Source organism: Stegodyphus dumicola, chromosome 8 (genome assembly GCF_044657685.1).
Source record: "Stegodyphus dumicola isolate Sdum_Otavi_A_Nest chromosome 8, ASM4465768v1".
Classification (NCBI taxonomy): Eukaryota; Metazoa; Arthropoda; class Arachnida; order Araneae; family Eresidae; genus Stegodyphus; species Stegodyphus dumicola.
The window spans coordinates 190,071,681-190,093,751 of NC_140775.1; the positions used below are offsets into that span (position 1 = coordinate 190,071,681).

The following is a 22,071-nucleotide window of genomic DNA, read 5'->3' on the forward strand; positions in this document are numbered from 1 at the left end:
GTATGACTAACAGTCGGGAGGTTTTGAATTCGAATCTTGGGAAAGAACACCGCTTATTATTCGTGTTGTCTGGCTTCAAAATAAATGACTAATAGCTCTACGGCCTTTTTCGAAACAGAATCCATCAGCTATAGAATTTCTGAAAATTACATTTGAAAGAAATATTTTGCATATTTCCTAAATAAATTTTTTAAAGAATTATACCAATGTTCATGAAAAATGCAACATCATGAAGGAATTGCCGGTAATACACTAAATCATGGCACTGAATCATACAGGTTCTGATTGTAATCCTGGGGAATGGCATTCTGTATGGCTTCCACCCGACGCCAAAGTTCAGTCTTTTAGAATTGACTTTAAGATACCCCTTGTATTATCGCGAAGTTCTTGTTTCGTTTATCGCCAAGTTGTTGTATCATTTATAGTAACCCGAGTAGTTGAATGTTATGGAAACCCTATTATGACGTAATCGTTTGCATTATTCTGGGAAATTTTGAATCATGGGATGTTTTGCAAAGGCTTTTGTGGTGTGTGTTGCTTAGGAAGTACATTGCTTGTTTCATTGTTTAGACGGTACAATGGCGGAATGTAGTAGGATTAATTTGAAGTTTCTGTACTATTTAGAACGAAAGGGGAAAAGTGCATTAAATGAGTGAATTAATTGTGAAAATGAAGGTTTACTTAGTAGCCATAGTCCGGAACTACGTAGTATATTTTTGACTCTTATTTTTGTGGATTTCTGTTTTTTGGCGACGCCGATATACGGATTCTAGTTGTTTTAGGAAGATTTTGGATGCTGTTAAAGAATTTTGTGTGCCACAGACTGAAGACGAACGAATTTCTAAATAAGGTAAGGGGATTTTTGTTTTGTGTAGTGCTAAAATGCATAACAGGTTTTTCCTTTTTTGTGTTATTTTATTGTTTGGTTTAAAATGTAATTTATTGAGATTATGTATTTTTGGTAAAATCCTAGTATACGGTGCAGCCTTGGCGCGATTTTGAAACTTTTCGCCAACACCAAAAATGACCCAAAGAACGTCTATGTATATACTATATACTATCACTATAATACATAGTATATACTATGTATAATTATATATATTCTTTGAATGACCCGTTTACTACTCATCGCATATGTCCCGTTTTTACTGCTCATCATAAAAGTCGCCAAAAGTAGCCAAATCCAGTGTGCACCGGATACTAGGATTAAACCGTATTTTTCGTTTGTCTCTACTGTAGAATTTTGTGCTCCTTTGACTTTTTAAGTCAAAATATATCGATATGTACATGGACAAACTCAAGGGAGTGCGTAAAGCATAGTGGGTGCAATTCGGGGATTATTTTTTAAGTGTAAATAGGTCAATGGGTTCATGGATAAAGTCAAGGGAGTGCGCAATACCATTTTAGTCAAAGCATTGCACAAACTCGGTATCCATGTACCGCCAAAAATCGCCAAGTTTCGCCAAGAGGTACACTAAAATATACAGTTACCGATGAAAATTACCAATGATACTGTAATTTCTAGAAAAACTTGCTTAAATTTTTCTAAAATAGAAAGTATCTCAAACTTGAACAACTTAAAAAGTCATATTTGCATTACTTACATTATATTTAAGTTTCAAATTGTTACCGACAGATGGCAGCACACCGTTAATAATACAACTTAAGAAGTCGCATTTGCATTACTTACCTTATATTTAAGTTTCAAACTATTACCGACAGATGGCAGCACACCGTTAATATCGCGATATCGGGCAAGTTAACAATTTTTAAAAGAGGATCCTTATCTAAAAGCTTAAGCTGAACTGCTGCATTATTGTATTATCATAATATGGTAGTAATTTCTGTATTCCTCATTAGTCTGAGAACTTCCAGATCGGAAATATGAAGATATATCACCTGTTACTCGCTTTCTTTCCTTCGATGTTTGGAGAATAACAGTTCTCTGAGAAAAAATTTAACTCATCTTTGGCAAAGCTTCATTTTATTCATGATGTGTCAGCCTCATTTCATGTATTTAATTTTTGAATTTAATAGTTAAGAATAATTTTGTTTCTTTGCGTACCAACTATTTTTCTCTTGCGTACTATCGGTTGAGAATCTCTGTTCTAGATGGTGCCCGTTGCTTCTCGTGGCACTGTAACCTACTTCTGTTTACTAGAAAAGATTATAGAAGGAAAAAAAAAATCTGAAAGATTTCAGATTTTAAATTACGTCTAAAGGGGCGTTTTTTTAACGTTTTGTTTGTTGTCTTTATTTATGAAATATCATGTTCTTCCCACTTAAACCATAAATTCCAGTTCAATGGCAATGTCCCAAAAAATTTTTAAAATGAGCCTATGTTTAGAATTTCCGATACACAGTTCCGAGCGCTGGATATAAAAAGGTCCCCCCCCCCACCTCCGTAGATCGTTGCCATCGCTCGCTTTCAAATCGTTGAGTTTGCTACTCAAAAATTCGTTAAGGTTTTACAAAATATGAAATCGATCATAAAACAAATTTCAAATTTCAAATTTGATCTTCCACATTCCCATATTCGTAAGACGATTACGTCATTCGAAATTCGATGGCTCTAGGTATCGTTTTTTTATCTCAACGCGAGAAATAGACATACATTTATGCAGATTTTTCATTATTTAATTTCTTCAAATATACTGCAGGACTCTAACATTGGGTGGCAACAGTTTGAAAAGTGAAACGGAGATTTATAGTGATTCAACGCAAAATCGCAAAACGGAAACAATAGTCCTTCAGGGACAGAGGCCTTTTGAACTATAATAATTTCAGCAACACTAAAAAAAAAAAAAAAAAAAAAAGACATACGGGATACTCAGTGTTAAAGATTTATAAAGAAAATCAACAGTTTTTTTAACAGTATCATCTATAACACAGTTTCTTAAACTCGACCCCCCACCTGGATCAGGGGGTCGCCAAATATTTTAGCAGTTTTGATATTTTTTGAACTTATTATAATAATTTACAATTACCAAATATTTTTACACGATGTGTCTGAAAATATCTAAAGATAAGCAATACAGACGATGAAAAATGTAAACGTTTCGACGCATTCCATTTATAATATAAACGTCCATTTTTACTTGCTTTGCACTTGACGCTGTCATTTTGTCTGTTACTTATTTAAAATTTTCACATTGTTCTGTATCTTAAAATTCGAAATTAAAGGTAATGATCTGTAAGGTATTTCTGCCGACTTCTCAGCCCGCCTTCGTCGTGTGGTGGTCTGCACGCTGGGCGCGTATTCCAGAGGTCCGCGGTTCGATTCTTGGCTAAGTCATTGCTTATTCTTCACTTCTCCTGCTTCCAAACAATCCTTATGTCTCTACAGACCTAAAACTGCAATACTGTACAGCCAAAAGTCGTTAATCCGGACACCCATAATCCGGAATGATCTATAATCCGGACCTCAAAGCTACAAACTTTCTGCGCATAATACGTTTACGCATGCGCGTTTAATGTATAACGGACGGTATAAGCTGAGCTAAAATTATCTAATTCAGTTAATATTGCGGATTGCGTTGTTCTTTTTAATTTAATTTTAATTGATCTTCTAATTGGATCCGGCTTATTATTTTTTGCAGACTCTTAGAGCAATTTTATAAAAGTAAGTTGGAACTTTCGATTATGTCAAATAGAATTTCCGTTGCTGGAGCTGCAAAAGGATCTACAAAGGCAAAGCATGTTTCGATGTCCATGAAACAAAAAGTGGAATTGCTGAAAAAAAATGGATAATGGCATATCTTTAGTTTCTCTAACCATTCCGAAATCTGTTTATCAATTTCACGCTGCTCTGCGCAGGGGGGGAGGAATGAACTGGAAGTTGATCTGTCAGCACTATCCTCATCTTCAGGGCAGATGTTTTTATTTTATTCGGCTTATAATTCCTTACTAAATGTAGTATTTCGTCTCGATGTACTCCGTCTTTCATATGATTTAAATCAAATTCCTCGTCATTATAAATATCACGAATACAAATCAAATAGCTTTCTGGTTGCAATTTTCTAATTTAGACTATGCGTAATGTGTGCTTTACACATGCGCGCGTGGAAAGAAATGTTTAATGAAGTAAACAAATAAATACTAAGCTTTTTCTTTTGTAAATGTTGATACTCTTTAGATCATAATTGCTCTTTATTTCATAAATTACGGTTTCATATTTTTAATTTTATAATTTTTGCATGTCATCTTACTAGATTTAAACTGATGATCTATAATCCGGAAAAATTGATAATCCAAAATCGCCGAAGTCCCGACGAGTCCGGATTAAAGACTTTTGACTGTATTACAGTACAAGTTACAAAATTGACGGTTTCACACACGTGTGTGTTGGATTCGAGCAATGTCTGTAGGGTCCAACAAAATGTTCATAAATATTATAGGGTCGTGGGGTCGCAAAATATATATATATATATATATAAATCTCAGTGATAAAAAGGTGTCGCGACTGAAAAAAAGTTTAAGCAACCGTGATCTGTAAGAAACATGCAGTCTTTCAAACATTTTGAATCGTGTAAATATAATACTAGCGAAACTTTCACCGGATAAAGAACATCAATAATTTACTGATAATAAAAAGCAGAAATAGCATTTTAGATACTCCGACTTTTCATTTCTTTTCACATGACTACAGATTATTTTTAGAGCAGACGAATGAGATTTAGTTGACGTTTAACGGAACGAAAAGAAAGATAGTGACGCTCAAGGACGACGCTTCCGTTCTGAAAGCATGTGTCATAATATTTCTAGTCGCGGTTATCGTTGCATAGATGGTGGATGGTAGATTCGTTTCATCCTAAAGCATGTGAACTGTTGCGTTTTCTTTGCCTAAAAAGACACAAATATTTTATTTCCGTTTGGATTCATTTTGCAGTATTGCTTGACAGGTGAGGTTTAAATATTTAAAAATTAATATGCTTTGATAAATTTATAATATTTCAAAAGGCTTTTAATATTTTAATTAAGGGGTGTTGGAACCCCAAAATCTTCAAAAAAGTGTGATTTCGGATTTTTGCATTTTCAAATTCTCTACACTTTTATCTTTCTAAAAATACCATTCTTTAATCTCTATGAAAATTAGAACTGTAAAAAAATCTGGTTTTAATTTGTCATCTACTGCTTTGATCAATGAGGATTTTTACATAAAAAAGCGTTTTTCTCCAAACGTGATTTTTTATACTCGATGTACCTTTTCTCAGGAACTACTGCTCACAGGTATCTAAACTTTTTATGGCTTATTTATTAGGTTCCCTAATATTTACTGAAATTAGTTTTTTGTAATAAACTTAGAAAAAAAATTTCTAAAATTTTTTTGTGTGAGAAAAGTGCTAAATTTTACTATGCATAAAAATTATATTCTGTAATTTACTCTAAAATTCAAAATGCTTCAAAAGCTCGTTTCAGTATAATCAGATAGGTATACTTTAATTACAGAAAAAATTTCAAGCTTGTATCTACAGCAGATTTTGAGAAAAGGTACATCGAAAATGGCCAATTTAACATTGTCGGTATAGGGGTTTCTAATACCCCTTAATGACATAACAGGCTGGACAATCCACTGATCATGAGCTATTCATCTATTAGATATTATTGTTATTGAGCGATCTCTAAGACGACCAGCCCCCGGTTAAAGAAGATTTTAGCCTTCTGTTAATGTGGTACTCTTACAGAGGTGTTATCAGTAGTATTGTTTGTCCACATTGTAAGAAATACTGGTCACTTTAAAGGTGGTCGTCTTAAAGAAGTGGTTAGCGTGGTTCGGTTTATTTTATTTTATATTTTTTATGCACTGGTAGAATACGACGACTAAAGTGCAGAATCGCTCATTTATTTGTTTGGCGCTTTTTACAAGAGTAAGAAGAATTGGAGTTTTTTCAATTTTCTTTGACTTTTAGTGAAATAGGTCGATGTGTACATGGATAAAGGAAGTGCACAATGCCATTTTTGTGCTATTCTGGGATGTTTTTTGAAGTGAAAATAGATCGATGTGTACATGGATACCGAGTATGTGCAATTTTTAAAAACGCGCCAAGCAGTGGGCGATTCCGCACTTTCCTCGATTGCGACTTCGCTCATAATTCAGAAAAACAAGAACGTTGACCAGCACTGTTATATAGCAACATAGCTTTTACTATATACTGCAGTCAATTAAAAAGCAATTACGATTTTGACTTTTCTCAAATATGTTAGAGTTTTTCCCCCTTTAATTTTGGTCAATTTTTCTAATTATATGTCATTATATTTTTGGTTTATTTACGCAATTTTGTAATTTTGATTCTTTTATTCAAAAGGTTTGTGAGTTGCTAAAATAAGTAAGTTCTTTTAAATTCTATTGTACTTAGTATATTCATGTTTACATATTTATATATTACTCTATATTTAAAATAAACTGCATGAAATATTTTCTATCCTACCTTGGATCTGAGAGACGTCATGACAGGTTATTTTAAGTAAAAGTGTTACGTGAAAGGCTTACGCTTTATGTGAAAGTGTTACGTGTTACATGTTTACGTAAAAGTGTTACGTGAAGGAAACTGACATATTTTTAAAGCCTATCACTTAGTTCTTAAACTGAAACCCGGGTTTCAGTTTAAGAACTAAGGTAAACTAAGTTTAAGAACTAAGGTTCTTAAACTAAAACCATGGGTTTCAGTTCAAGTAGGTTGGACCTAAGGTTTGCAATTCAAGAGCTATTTAGTTCTTGAAATGTTTTGAAACACACCTTTTGGAGTGTATAAAACACATTTTAAAAATTAACAAACTAATCCAATACTTATTATTAAAATTTTGCCAGCAATATGGAAAGTTCGTTTATGCTAGCGAATTCCTATCATTTTTCAAATTATAATCTAAAGAGATTGTTAGACTTTTTTACAACAAGAAGCATCAAAAATCACCCTTTCGGTTACAAGGGTTCAAGTTGCGATCTCTTCTAGCTGCTAGGTGGATGTACTAATATTTCCATCCAAGAACACGCGAAAGGAAATGCTGTAATTCTATACATTCTACCCCATTTGAAAAGTAACTTAGAATAAGAATGAAAACTATTTTAATAAATCCAGAAAGTCGTAAAACAGACAGTTCCGCTGCAGGCAGTACAAAAAATTAAATGTAACCTTCGTTGGATTTGAGCTATGGTTCTGCTAATTGGTACATGGACATGCTAACTATTTAGACTACGAGGGCACGTAGGGTGGAACCACATAATTCCTTAGAAATGTAAACTTCATTTCAAAATGGAAAACGAGGGATGAAAATCTTGAGACATCTTAATGCAAAGTTTGAACTTAAGGCAAAATAATGGGAAACTTGTCTACTGTGAGTTCTAGACTTTATGTGAATGAATTCTTTAAGCAAATTTCACTTTTTATACAATACTGTCTAAATTTCAATCCACTGTCTCGCTTCAGGATGTATCCAGGTAAAAGTCCAGCAATTTATTAAAAGCCACGGATTTCATAAATGTGATTGACAAGAATTTCCTTAGTCGTGGCTCATAAGGTCAGGAAGAATTTTTGTAAACTCGGAAGTATGTTATTAACCAAATAATTTTGCTTTCTATATATGCGTTTCTTAGATTCGTGGGCTTCGCAAAAATAACTAGTGTGTAAAAGGATTTCTGGATTTGTATTCCAGCTTTGGCTAATCTTTGGAATATGGTAACAGGCAGTTTGGCGACATTTTGGTAAGACGATAAAGGTTACTAGCTAGGACTTTAGCAATAGTCTGATAAGTACACAGTTCGAATCACAGATTATTTTGTCTCAGAGAAATGAGAGATCATGAGACATGTCATGTGACATTTTCCGGAAAATTCCGATCGTGATTTTAGCTATAAGCACTTAGAAACAATTTCGTTGCTAAAGTGCAGAATCGCCCACTTATTTGTTTGGGCCTTTTTACAAGAGTAAGAAGAATTGCATTTTTGTCAATTTTCTTTGAGTTTTTAAGTGAAAATAGGTCGATGTTTACATGGATAAAGTCAAGAGTGTGCCCAATGCCATTTTTGCGCAATTCTGGGATTTTTTTTGAAGTGAAAATAGGTCGGCGTGTACATGGATACCGTGTATATGCAATTCTTAAAAACGCGGCAAGCAGTGGACGATTCTACACTTTCTCCCAATTTCGCACCTAATCTTCGTCATGATTAAGCACTTTTGTTCCATAAAAGTTCTAGTATAAGCGTAATTCGGCTAGCAGATTGTTGGAAAAAATGTTAAGTAAAAAAAAAAGCCTTTACTTCGTGAAAACAAAATGGCGTACAAAAAAAAAAAATAGCAGTTTGTTGTAGCAGGGTTGGTCGCCAAAGTTTCGCCAAGTTACCATAATCTAAAGATTCACCCCAGCTTTATTTTGTGCTTCGATAGCTAGGTTAAGTTACTTGAGTATAGCGAAACATAGCATGACTACTTATTTAAGGGGAGAAATGCCTTCGCGGAGGACTTTATAAGAGAAACTGGCTCGTATTCACGTTTTAGAAGTAAGGAAAACCAACCACGCAGCCACTCCATTCGCTTATCTTCCAACCTGGGTCGAATAAGCAATGTTCAGCGGTTTTAACCACTCAGTCAGTGGGGGAGATTGTTCTCGGTAAGAAAAGAATGTAAATGTTTGGTGTTGGTGTATTTAATTATGGCAAAGCACACTAGGGCTATCAGCCTAAGGGGAGGGATACCTTCGTGGAGGACTTTCTAAGGGAAACTGGCTCGTATACACGTTACACATGGGGAAAACCACGAAAACGCCCATGCAACCAGCCCGTTCGCGGGATTCGAACCTCGGACCGAACTACCAGTGTTCAGCGACTTTACCGCTCGGCCGCTGGTGGGCGAAAATACGTTTAGAAAAGATAATTATGTGATGAGAAAAATTATTCAATGGAATGCTGTATTTTGAAATAAATGAAATACCAAGAGATTAAATAATCTTCCGCATATAAAACTGAAATTGAAAGAAACGAAAAGCGACAATTTCTTCATAATCAGAAGAATCAAATTTCATTTAAAATATGTAGTATTTAACAAGTGATCATCGACTACTGGGGGACCACCAGTGGCAAAGCGGTAAAGTTGCTGAACACTGGTAGTTCGGTCCGAGTTTCAAATCCCGCTAACGAGCTGGTACATGGGCGCTTTCGTTGTTTTACCCATGTGTGACGTATATACGAGCCAGTTTCCTTTGAAAGTCCTCCACGGAGGCATCCCTCCCAAAAAAATCACATAAACCAAACTACTGAAAATAACTGTAGCAGTACATGTATAATTCGATAATAAATACAGGAAAGCATTTATCTTGTCTTCTTGCAATAATGACAATATTTTCAGTTCTAATATTCATGTTGGTGACCGATAGTCATATTCCAGCCACCTTCACAGAAGATAAAATTTTAAATGTGGACTCAGTTTCACAATACCTTGTAAGAAATTTAAAAAACGTAACATATGAATTGTTTCAAATAACGAATTAAGCTTCGAATAGAGAGCCCTTTGCCTCTCATTCGTCAAGATTATCTTTCGAAGTTTCCTGCACTGGCGCTGGAAAATTCTAATCACTTTGGCTATAAACTTCTACGATTACTTCTGACCTCTGCCAAATGGACCCGGAAAAGACAAACAGTTGCCTTTTTCTTTTCTTCTTTCCTCTCCTTTCTTCCCAGCTTCTACAGCTACTGTAACTTAGTACGTAAACACTTGAATCATGATCTCAAAGCTAAACCAAATGTCGTGGAAAAAAAAAAAAAAAATCACAGCTCCACTCACGGAACCCTTAGGACTAAATGGTTTTTACAGGAAACCCTACTTTACTCTTAGAAAATTATTTTTTTAATGATATTTAAAGTAGATCAATATGTTATAGGTGTTTCATGTAAAGACAATTGGAATATAGTGTCTATTATTTAAAAATATTAACATAAATGTGATGTAATTTCAACATTAATAACATTAACTCGTGTTCCAAGGTTGAACCTTGGATTCCAGGCTGCCCTTACATTTTATTTAGTGACAGGAATTTTTTTACTCAAACTATCGATGTCTAGTTGTATTGATGCTATCTGAAGTCCCATTTTATAGTCTGCATTTAATTTGTTTCTAGATTTTATTCTACACAGCTCTCTTTTACATACTAGCGGTCATACAGATTCCGTAGCGAACGTGGATCTGTTTTGCATACATGTTAACTGACCATCGAAAAACCGGAGCTACTCTCGTACATACATATATACATACGTCATGCTGACGTCGGGTCACTGACATTAGCAGCGAACAAAGGAAGCTTCTGATTTAATTTTCGAAGATAGCTAAATGAATCTTTATATTTTTTAGGTTCTAAACAGTAGTAAATTCAATGTGAGTACTTTGTAATTTTCTTTTCCAATTTTTATTCCACGGAACACTGTTTTAAATACTGCTTATTTCCTTGCAATGCTTTTCAATTTTCAAGCATGATAAAAAAAAAAAAAAAAAAAAAAAAAAGATGAATCATTGTGACTCGAGTCCTGTACCTCTCAACTGCGCATTGAGTATGCTTCCAATTGTAACAGGAAGTCATGCGGGAAGGAGGGAGAAAGTACCTTATATACTCCCCCTTTTAATTGTTGTTATGCCTCCGTTGGCAAGATCCTTGAGCAAATTACAGGCGACAATGCGATTTGCCTCAGTTCCGCCCCCAATGGTGATGGAGAGCACCCCAGGGGGAGGACGGATCCGGGTGTCCCCCACCCATTTCCTCTTCCATCAAATCACGCGAGAGGACTTTCGGTTCCCTGCATATTTAGAGTGCCGCTATGCCGCACCTACACTCTACATTTACAAACATCCATGCCTTCTCCGGGATTCGAACCCGGGCCTTTCGGTAAGGCAGTCAAAGACGCCAACCACTGTACCGGTTGGGCGGTACTTCCCCTTTTAAAGGGCGCAAGAGGATTAGGCGACCCTATCGCAAATCCTGGTGGTAAGGGATTATCGTTCACCACCTTTTAGTTCGGGCGCCATCTATAGAGTCATTACACTTTTCTGAAGCAGGAAACGTGAAAAATGTGCAGAGTCCTCGCCGATATTCAATCCCTGGATTTCTTCTGAACAACTGCAGGGGCAGTTTTGCATAATAGGTGCACTGCATAATTAGTAATGTGTAATAATTGTATAATTGGTAATGTTTCTATTATTCAGTTTCGTAACATGCACTGTAAAGTCTATGTGTGTACTACATAATCAGTATTGTAATGTATTGAAATTGTATAAATCAGTATCGTAATATATAGTGCACTGCCGCAAAATTATTTGTTAAATGTATTATAATTGAATCATTAGTAACGTAACGTATTGTAAAAGTAGCATGTTACAAAAGCCCCTGTATGACCATGTACTTATATTTTTCTCAGATATCAACAAACACTGGGACCCGGGCAGTTGGACGGCAGCGAACCCCATCGGCGGCTCTGGATAATGGCGGACGTGGTGCTGTACTGATTAACCATTAAGGTAAAGAGACAATGCCCACGTCCTCCGTCACTTATCACTTATCTGAACAACTGCAGCGGAAAGGTCATGTCGCTGAATTTTTTCCCCACTTCATTTACGTTTAACATGTTTCCATTCTGCCATAGATCATTTACAGAATTATAAATTGACAAAATTTGCTATTTCTTAACATGTTTCTAAATGTTAATTATGAGTTCCATAAATTATGAGAAGACTAATATTATTCATTCAAATATAACTTTAAACAATGATTCGACTTATAATCAAGATAAAATTGAAGTCCGTATTTCCAGAATTCTAAGTAATTAAGTTTGAAACATTGGTTTTCAATTTGAATTACAGCCTCAAATGACGTGGAGAAAATAAATGCTGTGTGTTGATCACGACACGATTTACGATTGCAAATGGGGAGGACTGACAACGGTGCTGTTATAATGTAACAGACTATAGAAATTCAGATCTCTTACAGCCCCACCCGAAAAAAAAAAAAAAAAAAGAAAGAAACAGCAGCTATGTATATTTGTATATTATTAAGTATATTTTTCACTTTGTACAGACATCTCTTTATTGTCTCTTGAACTAAATTTTACAATTAGTATTACCAGTTTTACAATACGTTTTTATAATTGTAGTTACCGAATAATGCGTAGCTTTTTAGTATTATTTATCTCTCTAAATATAGTACTTCTCATGTTAATTTTGTATTAATATAATGTTCTGTTACAAAAATATATTCATTTATAGGTAATTGTATGCCTTGATTTTAACTGCATTGATACGAAAATTCTTATGTATTAATATCATGTCTCCATTTCATTACTGTGTATTCTGCTACAGATTATATCTTTGTAATAGTTTTTGGTATGCTTTTGGTCTATCTGTGTGTAATGCATTCATTATTTTATGTCTTTCCTTGCATGCAAACAACGTAATGCAGAAAATTGAGTTGTCTGCACACATTGCATGTTCTTGCTAGACTACTTGAAACCTACTTGCTAGACAACTTACTATTTAATGGCCGACAAATTTCTATCTTTAGATACACATGTCTGGTTTGCATTCCAAGTACAGATCCGGCGGATATGGCACTAGAATTTATATTATTACTACTCCTATAATAAAAATTACAGTAATGTTATTACAGTACAGTAGCATTACATTACTGTAATTAATGTACAATGTACATTGATTAATTACAACGTACCGAACAACAAGGAAAGTTGGGGATATTATGAAAAATTATACAGTCAAAAGTCTTTAATCCGGACTCGTCGGGACTTCGGCGATTCTGGATTATCGATTTTTCCGGATTATAGATCATCAGTTTAAATCTGGTAAGATGGCATGCAGAAATTATAAAATTAAAAATATGACACCGTAATTTATGAAATAAAGAGCAATTATGATCTAAAGGGTATCAAAATTTATAAAAAACAAAAAAGCTTAATATTTATTTGTTTACTTTATTAAACGTTTCCTTCAACGCGCGCATGGGTAAAGCATACATTACGCATAGTCAAAATTTTAGAAAATTTCAACCAGAAAACTATTTGATTTGTATTTGTGATATTTATAATGACGAGGAATTTGATTTAAATCATATCAAAGACGAAGTACATCGAGATGAAATACTACATTTAGTAAGGAATTATAAGCCAAATAAAATAAAAACATCTGCCCTGAAGATAAGGATAGTGCTGACAGATCAACTTCCAGTTCATTGTGCGCCGCGACGTCCCCCCCCTGCGCAGAGCAGCGTGAAATTGATAAACAGATTTCGGAATGGTTAGAGAAACAAAGGAGCCTTTATCTATTTTTTTCAGCAATTCCACTTTTTGTTTGATTGACATCAAAACATGCTTTCCCTTTGTAGATCCTTTGGCAGCTCCAGCATCGGAAATTCTATTTGACATAATCGAAAGTTCCAACTTACTTTTATAAAATTGCTCTAACAGTCTGCAAAAAATAATAAGCCGAATCCAATTAGAAGATTAAGGAACAACGCAATCTGCAATATTAACTGAATTAGATAATTTTAGCTCAGCTTATACCGTCCGTTATACATTAAACGCGCATGCGTAAACGTATTATGCGCATGCGTCAACACATTAATGCGTTGACGCATGCGCAAAAAGTTTGTAGCTTTGAGGTCCGGATTATAGATCATTCTTCATTATGGGTGTCCGGATTAACGATTTTTGACTGTATTTATGATGAATGGAGGGAGGAGTAGGAAAGGTCTGATCGAAATAAAGGTTATATGAAATTTGTTAAACTTTGAAAAGGTTAACGTTATTCAGACATTGACGTTAACCAAATCATTACAGGTCATGGCCGTTTTCCTTTCTATTTTAAAAAGTTTCAGTTACAAGAGTCTGACCTCTGCGATATCTGTAAAGAACCGAGCATTAAATTATGTGGAAACGTAAATATTTTACAGATATCAGGAATGACTTTAAGAAAAATGATGTTTTTAATATACTGTATGATACTTTAAATGATTTTAAAAGATAAAAAATTTGCCAGGAAAATGATGGAGAAGATTAATCATGATAAGCTTGCAGTAGGGATTTTAATTTCAATTTTGTTTTTTAATTATGTTCTTCATGTTTTTGTTTTGTTGGAGATGTTGCTTTTAGCTTGCTCAGGCGGAGCCCTCAAAAAAGGGCATAGGGCGACGTAAAGTCTGCCAGGAGGGTCGGGCTACGTCCCTCATATCATACTATTCCTATAAAGTTCTGAGGTGGTTCTGATAATGGGCCCTATTATCGAAGAAAAAGAAAGTTCTGAATTTGATAACAAATTTTTTCTATTTTCAGGTTTTTGTTTCGGACATCTACTTATGCAAAATGCTTTGTGATTATATCCAAAACCTTCTGAATGCATCTCCATATTCTGTACTCATTACAGCAATAATTATCCTATTGACTTTCATTTACTATATTACAAGAGACTGGGGACTGCCTCCAGGACCCACTGGAGTACCTTTGTTGGGAGTTTATCCATTTCTGAAGGAGGACAATTTACGTCTCAAGTTAGAAGACTACAAAAAGAAGTATGGAGACCTCTTTTGCTTCAGAGTGTGTGGTCAACTGTTCATCAATTTGGGAAGTCTGAAGCTCCTACGAGAAGCCCATGTTTCTAAGTCTGAATATTTTAATGCCAGATTTACTGATTTCAGTCTGGTGAATACCATATTCGATGGCGGTAATTATATAAATTATCTAATTATATAAATTTAAATTCTGTAATTTTGTTAATTTTAAATGTGTTAAGGTTTTAGTTAGAAAGAATATGAAAAGAAATATTCGTATATGTATTGAAATTCATAATTTATGAAAGTCGGAAGAGATATATTTTTTAAATCAAACTGTATTATATTGTGATGAAAATATGCCGTCATGCTAAGAGTGTATTTTAAAGATATATTTCTATTAATGACGATAGCTTTGTCGTTTAGTTTTTATTGTTAGCTCTCAATCTTCGATTTCAGAAAGACAATTATATATAACGAATGTTAGGCCTTCTAGAGATATTGTAGAGTCATTAGGTTAATAGGAAGCAGAAAAGATGAAAAATATGCAATCACCTTCGCCGGGAATCGAACCACGGACCTCTGGAATACCGGCCCAGCGTGCTACCGTTACACCACGAAGGCACGCTAGGGAAATGGGAGAAATACTTTATAATATAAATGAAAAAACAAGAAAAATAAGTCACAGAAGTAGTATCTATTTATTTTATTTCTTTTAGTGAAATGAAAAAGTGATGACGAAGCTAAAACGTTTCCTCAGGGGAAACGAAGACATGGAATAGTATACAAATGTAAACTTGATCTTACCAAATGTGGAGGGAAAGAAACATATTCGTGACATCAGGAAAGTCCCAGCAGCGGCTGAGCGGTAAAAAGCCGGCGAACACTGGTAGTTTAGTTCGGGGTTTAAAACCCGGCGAACGGGCTGGCTGCACGGGCATTTTCGTGGTTTTCCCCCATGTATAACATGAGCCAGTTTCCTTTAGAAAGTCCTCCACGACGGCATTCCTTTCCTTAGGCAGATAGCAATCGAATGCTTTGCCGTAATCAAATAAACCAAATCGTCACATCAAGCAACGAGGAATGATAATGAATGCTATGGGTAGATAACGCTGGTTCGCATACAGTATGATAAATGTTTTAATGAATGTGCTGCCTGAAAACCGGTGACCGGAAAAATGCCCACAGGAAAAACGCCCACAGGAAAAATTCTCACAGAATAATGCTCACAGGTATAAAAGCTCACAGGAAAAAAGCCCACAAGGAAATATGCCCCCATAGGAAAAAGCTCACATGGAAAAATGCTCACTTAGAAATGCGCTCACATGAAATATGTTCACATGGACAAATGCCCACATTAACCTTTTCAGGGGCGATAAATAAAAGCATGAAAACTGTAGTAAAATTTTGCATGTACTGTAATATTTTATACCACTGCCCCTGTACGACATTTTTTTTCCTGTAACTGCTAATAATTAATTTTTGTTTCTTTACTCTATTTTTGCATATTTTTGATGTGTATCTATAGAAATTGACGTTTGAAGGTAGTTATTAAGTTTGATCAAATAATGTTTCTTCAAAAAATTCAAGTTGTGTTACGATGTTCAAATCTATTAATTATTGATTGATTAATGTAAGGATATTTCGACGCATTTTATTTATCAGTGTGCTTATTTCCATGTGAGTATATATCTACCTGAGCTTTTTTCCGTGTGAGCATACTTCTAAGTGAGCATTTTTTCATGTGAGCTTTTTTCTGTGTGGGCATATTTCATTTTTGTGTGGGCTTTTTTCCTGTGAGCTTTTTCTGTGACCATTATTCCTGTGGGCATTTTTTCCTATGGGCTTTTTTCCTAGAACCCTGATAACCAAGTTTGAACTGCGAAATTTACTCTGCATCTACCTTTATACATTTTCCCAATTATTCCGTGCGTTCAAGCTTAGCGACTGCATTTTACTGCTGACAGTTTGCATTATTCAATAGACATTTTTTACAGTTAAGTGACCGCACTAACGCCTAAAGCCATTTTCTAGAGAAATTCAGTTTTCTCAATATAATTGGATCGTCCTCTTAAACAGGCATATCAGTTCGCTGCATACAGAAGAAAAGCATATATGATTGCAAGTTGTTTATTTAATGAAAACTTTTGGTGTTGAAACATCATTTTAAGATACTACTTCAACAAATACACGATTTCCTCCGATATACGTTTTGAGCATGGCTTTTCGTTCGTTATGAACACGCTTTTCTAACGTAACATCGAATAACGTAAAGCTTCAATTTGAAAATAAATGAGTATTCTGGGCTTTCGTGAAGGAAAGCTCTAACATCGTTGCCGTCTTTACATTTGACAATATCATAATATAAGCAATTTAATCAATCATCTTAAGGAGGTCAGGTACTGTCAAGCTCAAGGATGCCCATCTTGCATGGTCTCCTTTTAAAGGAATAGTTTTCTTCATAGACTCTGTTCGCTTCCACGCCTATCGAATTAATTTCCACCTTTTCGTTGCCCTGCGTTGGCAACACGCTTTTGAGATTTGTCGTTCGTAGAATTCGGTCGCGTAAGGCGTAATCTTATTTTAATGCTTATCTGTATTGCTGAATTATTACTAAATGTTTACGTATAATGTTTTATTATTAAATGTATTCAATTTGGTTTAAACAGACCGAGAATGACTGAATTTATTAATTGAATTATTAAGGATATTTAAAATCGAAACTACATCATCCATTTCGGCGCCATTCTAACACAGGAACGTAAACAGACTCCTTTACATTTTTCTCTCTGCAACATATATATATTTCTCTACAGTATAAATATAAACATAACACAAGTAATTTCACGTAAATACGATAAAAGTAACAAGTAGATTAAGAATATGAACAAAAGTTTCAAAAAAATAGTGTGTCAGATTTATTTTAAATTATTTTTTTGTTATTGTCATTTTTGTTCGTAATCCTACTTGCTGCCGCACAGTCGGTATAGAGGTTAATAATAATAATAACTGAATACGTGTTCCCCGTCTTTTGACACTGCACGTCTGGTACCAACAGGCAAGGGGCTGGATCCCAGAAACTATGAGGCAAGGGACTGGATCCCAGAAATTTGGTTTCCCAAAAATAGAATATACACTAATCATGCTACCACCCCGCAGACCTAATCCTGGGTGGCAGACTTTAAAATGGTCTCTATAATCATGGCTACCGCCTGGACCCGCGGTGTCACCAATCCCGGTTTTCAGGTTTCACCGTGGCGGGAAACCGTCACCTTGGAGATCTGTTCCTGGTCGTTTCAAAGGCTACGCGGGCTGCAGTTCACAATAGGTTATTACCTAGCAAACTGCGGTGCCGTCCCACAACCAAGGTGTGATCACCACACCGAGCTACAGACCCTACTGCTTCGAGACTTATCCCGACCCACCCAGGCAGGCCAACAGAGTTAGTCTTAGATATCTCCTCCTGGGCACGTGGAACCGCCAAGTTCAATGATATTATACCCCCGTGGCCGAGACTGCCTAGGTACAGATCCTAGCCTGTAGCTTCGCAGAGTTCTCTACGTCGACCCCCGGGGGGATATAGAGGTTAGGGAAGCCTACTGCGGTACCGAAAGATTTGGGTTCGAATCCCAGAGATGGCATGGATATTGTTGTAAATGTAAAATGTCTTTGCGGCATAGGGACACTTTATGGATATGGCGAGCCGAATGTTCTCTCGTGTGGTTTGGTTACCCTCCCACCATTCTACGGGGTGCCATAATTCTCAAAATTTGTGGGGAAGTCTAGCCTCCCTGAGGCTCTGGCAGCCTGATATTCATAGACAAGACAGTTCCATGATATTCATAGACAAGACAACAACAACCAAAATAACAGTCCTACTTGTTTGACCCAAGGAGTGCAAGATAGCATCTATCGTAGGCGATGGCCTTGAGTAGCATACCCGACATTTCCAGTATCGCCCCAGTTGAAGCAGAACATCGCGAAGTTGGTCCGTCGGTTTTCCGCATTTTCCTATACTCTCATAAACTGGAGAAGACTTTTAGGTTAACCATTGTAGTTTAAGGGGCCCCCATGCAGCACATACCTTATCCATTCGCACGCATCTATGCATTCTCCAGCATTCGAGCCCAGGCATTTTGCTTCTACAGTTATCGTCACTTGCCACTCAGAGCCATAGCTAGGGGTTTAAGCGACCTTCGTGGTGTAGTGGTCTGCTCGCTGGGCCGGTATTCCAGAGGTCCGTGGTTCGATTCCCGGGGAAAACGTTGCTAATTTTTCGTGTTGCCTAGCTAAGACTGCAGCTCTCAAACGCGAAATTGACAAGGAAGTTGCGTTTTGCGCAGAAGTTGCAAAAAGGCTCCTCAAGACAACATTCCAAGAGACATGGTCAACACGATGGCAGGAAGAAGAGACAGGAAGATTTACTTACAACAACCTCCCAATACCTATGCTCAAGAGGCTCAAAAGCAAGCGACTCTTCCTCCAAGCCTGTAGCTGGAAATTCTCAGCGTATTACAGACGATTCCTCAGGCGAGACGTCAACTGTTCTTGCGGTTTTCGCGGGGTAGACGCGGACGCACTTCATTACCTGCTCTCCTGCCCTCTGACAGAGCACCTTCGACAGCAGTTCTTTCCTTCCGACTGCATCACATATCCTGTGAATACACTGTTCACGGACTATGATTGCAACAAGGGCATCTGAGAGATAATGAAGCAAGTGAATGAAAATAATTATATCCAAGAAACTAAAGATCAATGTAAAATGTAGAAAGGCGGCCTAACCGTCAGATTGCTAGCTAGAATGACTTCCTAACCCTGTACTGCCATTACCTTAGTTTGGCGAAACAAGCCAAGTAAAGTGACCAGATCTTGCCTGCTCCAAAAAATCCCAATGTCTCTACAAGCATTCTCTTGTAAAATTTTGCAACATCAATTTGGCGCCCTGTATACTTTGCTTTCCTCTAGCTACGCCACTATAACTATTATTCCCTTTGAGCGGCATTATTTATTTTAATTTTGCAAATATAAACAAGTTTACAGAGGAAAAAAATCACAGGAATGTAATTTTCAAAGTACATTAGTAAATACAAAAGGAATGTTAATATTTATATTTAGTGCAATTTTCAAACCAGTGTTTCTTAAATGAAATTGGAAAGACGCATTATAAAAAATTGATTCAGTATTGTTTGAGTTTGTAAGTATTTATAGAAAAATGCTAATTATGAGAAGCGTAAAAACTAAAAAATTCTTAATATTGACATAAATAGCGTTTAATTTTCAGTTCCATAAATGTTGCTCTTAAATATTTCTCTTCGGAATATCATCAGCATCAGTCGATCAACTTCGATACAGACGATATTCCAGAAGCAGACTAGTGGAATATTTTCAAGAGAGTATCTAAAAATATCCAATGAAGAAATTTTTTTTTATAGAATGGCAAAAATTCATTTAAAATTAACACCTAAATTTTTGTATTATCTATTGAAACATTTATTGCTTTTATTTTAATATTTTGTTTATTGTTACACTGTATTGCTGTGAAATATAATATTGTTACGTGCGTATGAGTTCGAAACGGAATGAATATACATACAGACGGTGGAAGCTTGGTAAATTTTAATTCCAAAAATATTTTACATTTTTGGAACTTTCACATAGAAGTACTTATACAGCTCTTGTCAGTATGACAGAGCACAATCAGGAGTTACCACTTCAAACAAATAATAGCATTGAACACAAGTTAATGCTAAGGATGTAGAGACATTAGGACTTTTTTGAAGCGGGGAAGGTGAAAAAAATGCAACGCCTTACCCGGGAAACGCGGAGCTCTGGAATATACGCGCCCAGCGTGCAGATCACCACACCACGAAGGCATGCCAAGAAGACGGGAGAAATACCTTCTATACTCCCCCTTTTAAAGGGCGACCGGGATTTTTAACTGACCCAGTTGCCAAATCCTGGGTGAGGAGAATCATCATCCACCACTCTTTTAGTTCGGGAGCCACTGTAGAGATATTAGGTTAACTGGAAGCAGGAAAGATGAAACATATGCAATGCTTCCGCAGGGAATCGAACCATGGACCTCGGGAATACGCGCCCAGCGTGCAGACCACCACACCACGAAGGCAGAAATACCTTTAAGGGCCTCAAGAGCGTAAGTTCGCACAGTAATCACTTAGAATTCTGTAAAATTTTATGTCGGCATTTTTCTAGTATTGCATTTGTCTTAGCGATGCCAGCAAACCTAATCTAGAATAATTATTTTGTATACCTTTTTGCACTTTTCTGAATTGAATAGTTGACCTGTTTTTGTGAATTTGATTGGTTTTACTATTGTAAAATGTGCATTTAAGGCAGTATTTTATAATAATTTTCTTTGACTTATTTTTGAATGCATTTGGTTTTTGAATTTGAAATTTTTCATATCTTTAAGTTAGCATTATTCTTGTACTGTATTTCTATCGGGTTGCCAGCAAACCTGATGTAGAGTTTTTATATTACTTGGAGTGGTTTTGTTTTGAAACCAAATTTATGTTTTGTATTGTAATAATATCTGTATTACAATACAAAACATAAATTTGTATTACAATACAAAACATAAATTTGTATTGTATTGTAATAATCTCAGGTTCAGTGTATTTTATGATAATATTGTTCAGTTATCAAAGTTATTGGTTCTTAATTCTCAATTCATATGAAGAAATTTTATTTGGCAGTTTATTATTGTCTTAGTTTATCTTTATGCATTTTTTCTAAATTGAATGGTTGTGCTTGATATTGTGAATCTAATTGAAATTAATTGTGTATAATACAGTAATGGATGTATTATATTTTGTTTGTTTGTTTGTACCATATTTTTTATTTAAATTAGTTGGACTCAGTTTTGAAAGTATTTCGTATTTTCAGTACAAATTATGAAAGTATACTCGGTTTATTGTTTGAATGCTATAGGTACTACTTGTAACATGCTTTCTTTAGGGTTTATTAATGACTATGTCCTTGTGTTCTTGAAGGCCTTGTATGCCACTGTAAACTTATTTTACTTAGTGATAATAAATAGCTTCTGGAGGCAGGGGCTTTAATCCGTGTAAGGCAGACAACATGTCAGCTAGGTAATGGAGCCCCTGTTCTCTGGTTAACAGAAATCACTTAGTACTTGGAACTAAACTGAAATTTTATTTCCTTCGGATGATATATAGTCTCCCCCCTAACCACCAAGAAGTTTTCCCGTATCTGCGAGTTCTCGAAATTACCGGAAGGCACACACAGTTACAATTATATAGGGCAGGATACAGCTACAGAGGAATTGGACCAAATGTCGATTTTTGACGACTTTTCGCCAAATTTTGTGACAAAAATTAGTCGCCGAAACCATCGTCAACTTGCCAGCGTAATCTTGCCAGTTTGGCGGAAAAACCATTTACCTCAAAGTTAAATGGACTGACAACTATAACCCTCTTTTTAAAGCAGTGCTTAGTGCTCTTGAGGACTTTCATGTATATTGTATACGATGTACTACAGTTTACATATAATTTCGCTAAC

General features: G+C 35.7%; 1 protein-coding gene across 6 annotated transcripts in view; it reads left to right on the forward strand.

Annotated features, from left to right (window-relative positions):
* Positions 1–655: 655 nt before the first annotated feature.
* LOC118190848 (cytochrome P450 2B6-like) overlaps positions 656–22,071 on the forward strand; it is a 36,475-nt gene continuing 15,059 nt past the window's right edge. The window contains exons 1-4 of one of the 6 annotated variants that reach the window (XM_085822835.1): positions 4,766–4,901; positions 6,306–6,326; positions 11,396–11,495; positions 14,315–14,702. In XM_085822835.1, coding sequence (XP_085678961.1) covers positions 14,345–14,702 — 358 coding nt within the window. In that variant the 5' untranslated portion in view covers positions 4,766–4,901; positions 6,306–6,326; positions 11,396–11,495; positions 14,315–14,344. Of the gene's footprint in view, positions 851–4,744; positions 4,902–6,305; positions 6,327–11,395; positions 11,559–14,314; positions 14,703–22,071 lie in introns of those variants that run through there. The other 5 variants (XM_035361628.2, XM_035361627.2, XM_085822836.1 and 2 more) reach the window with 5 other exon arrangements.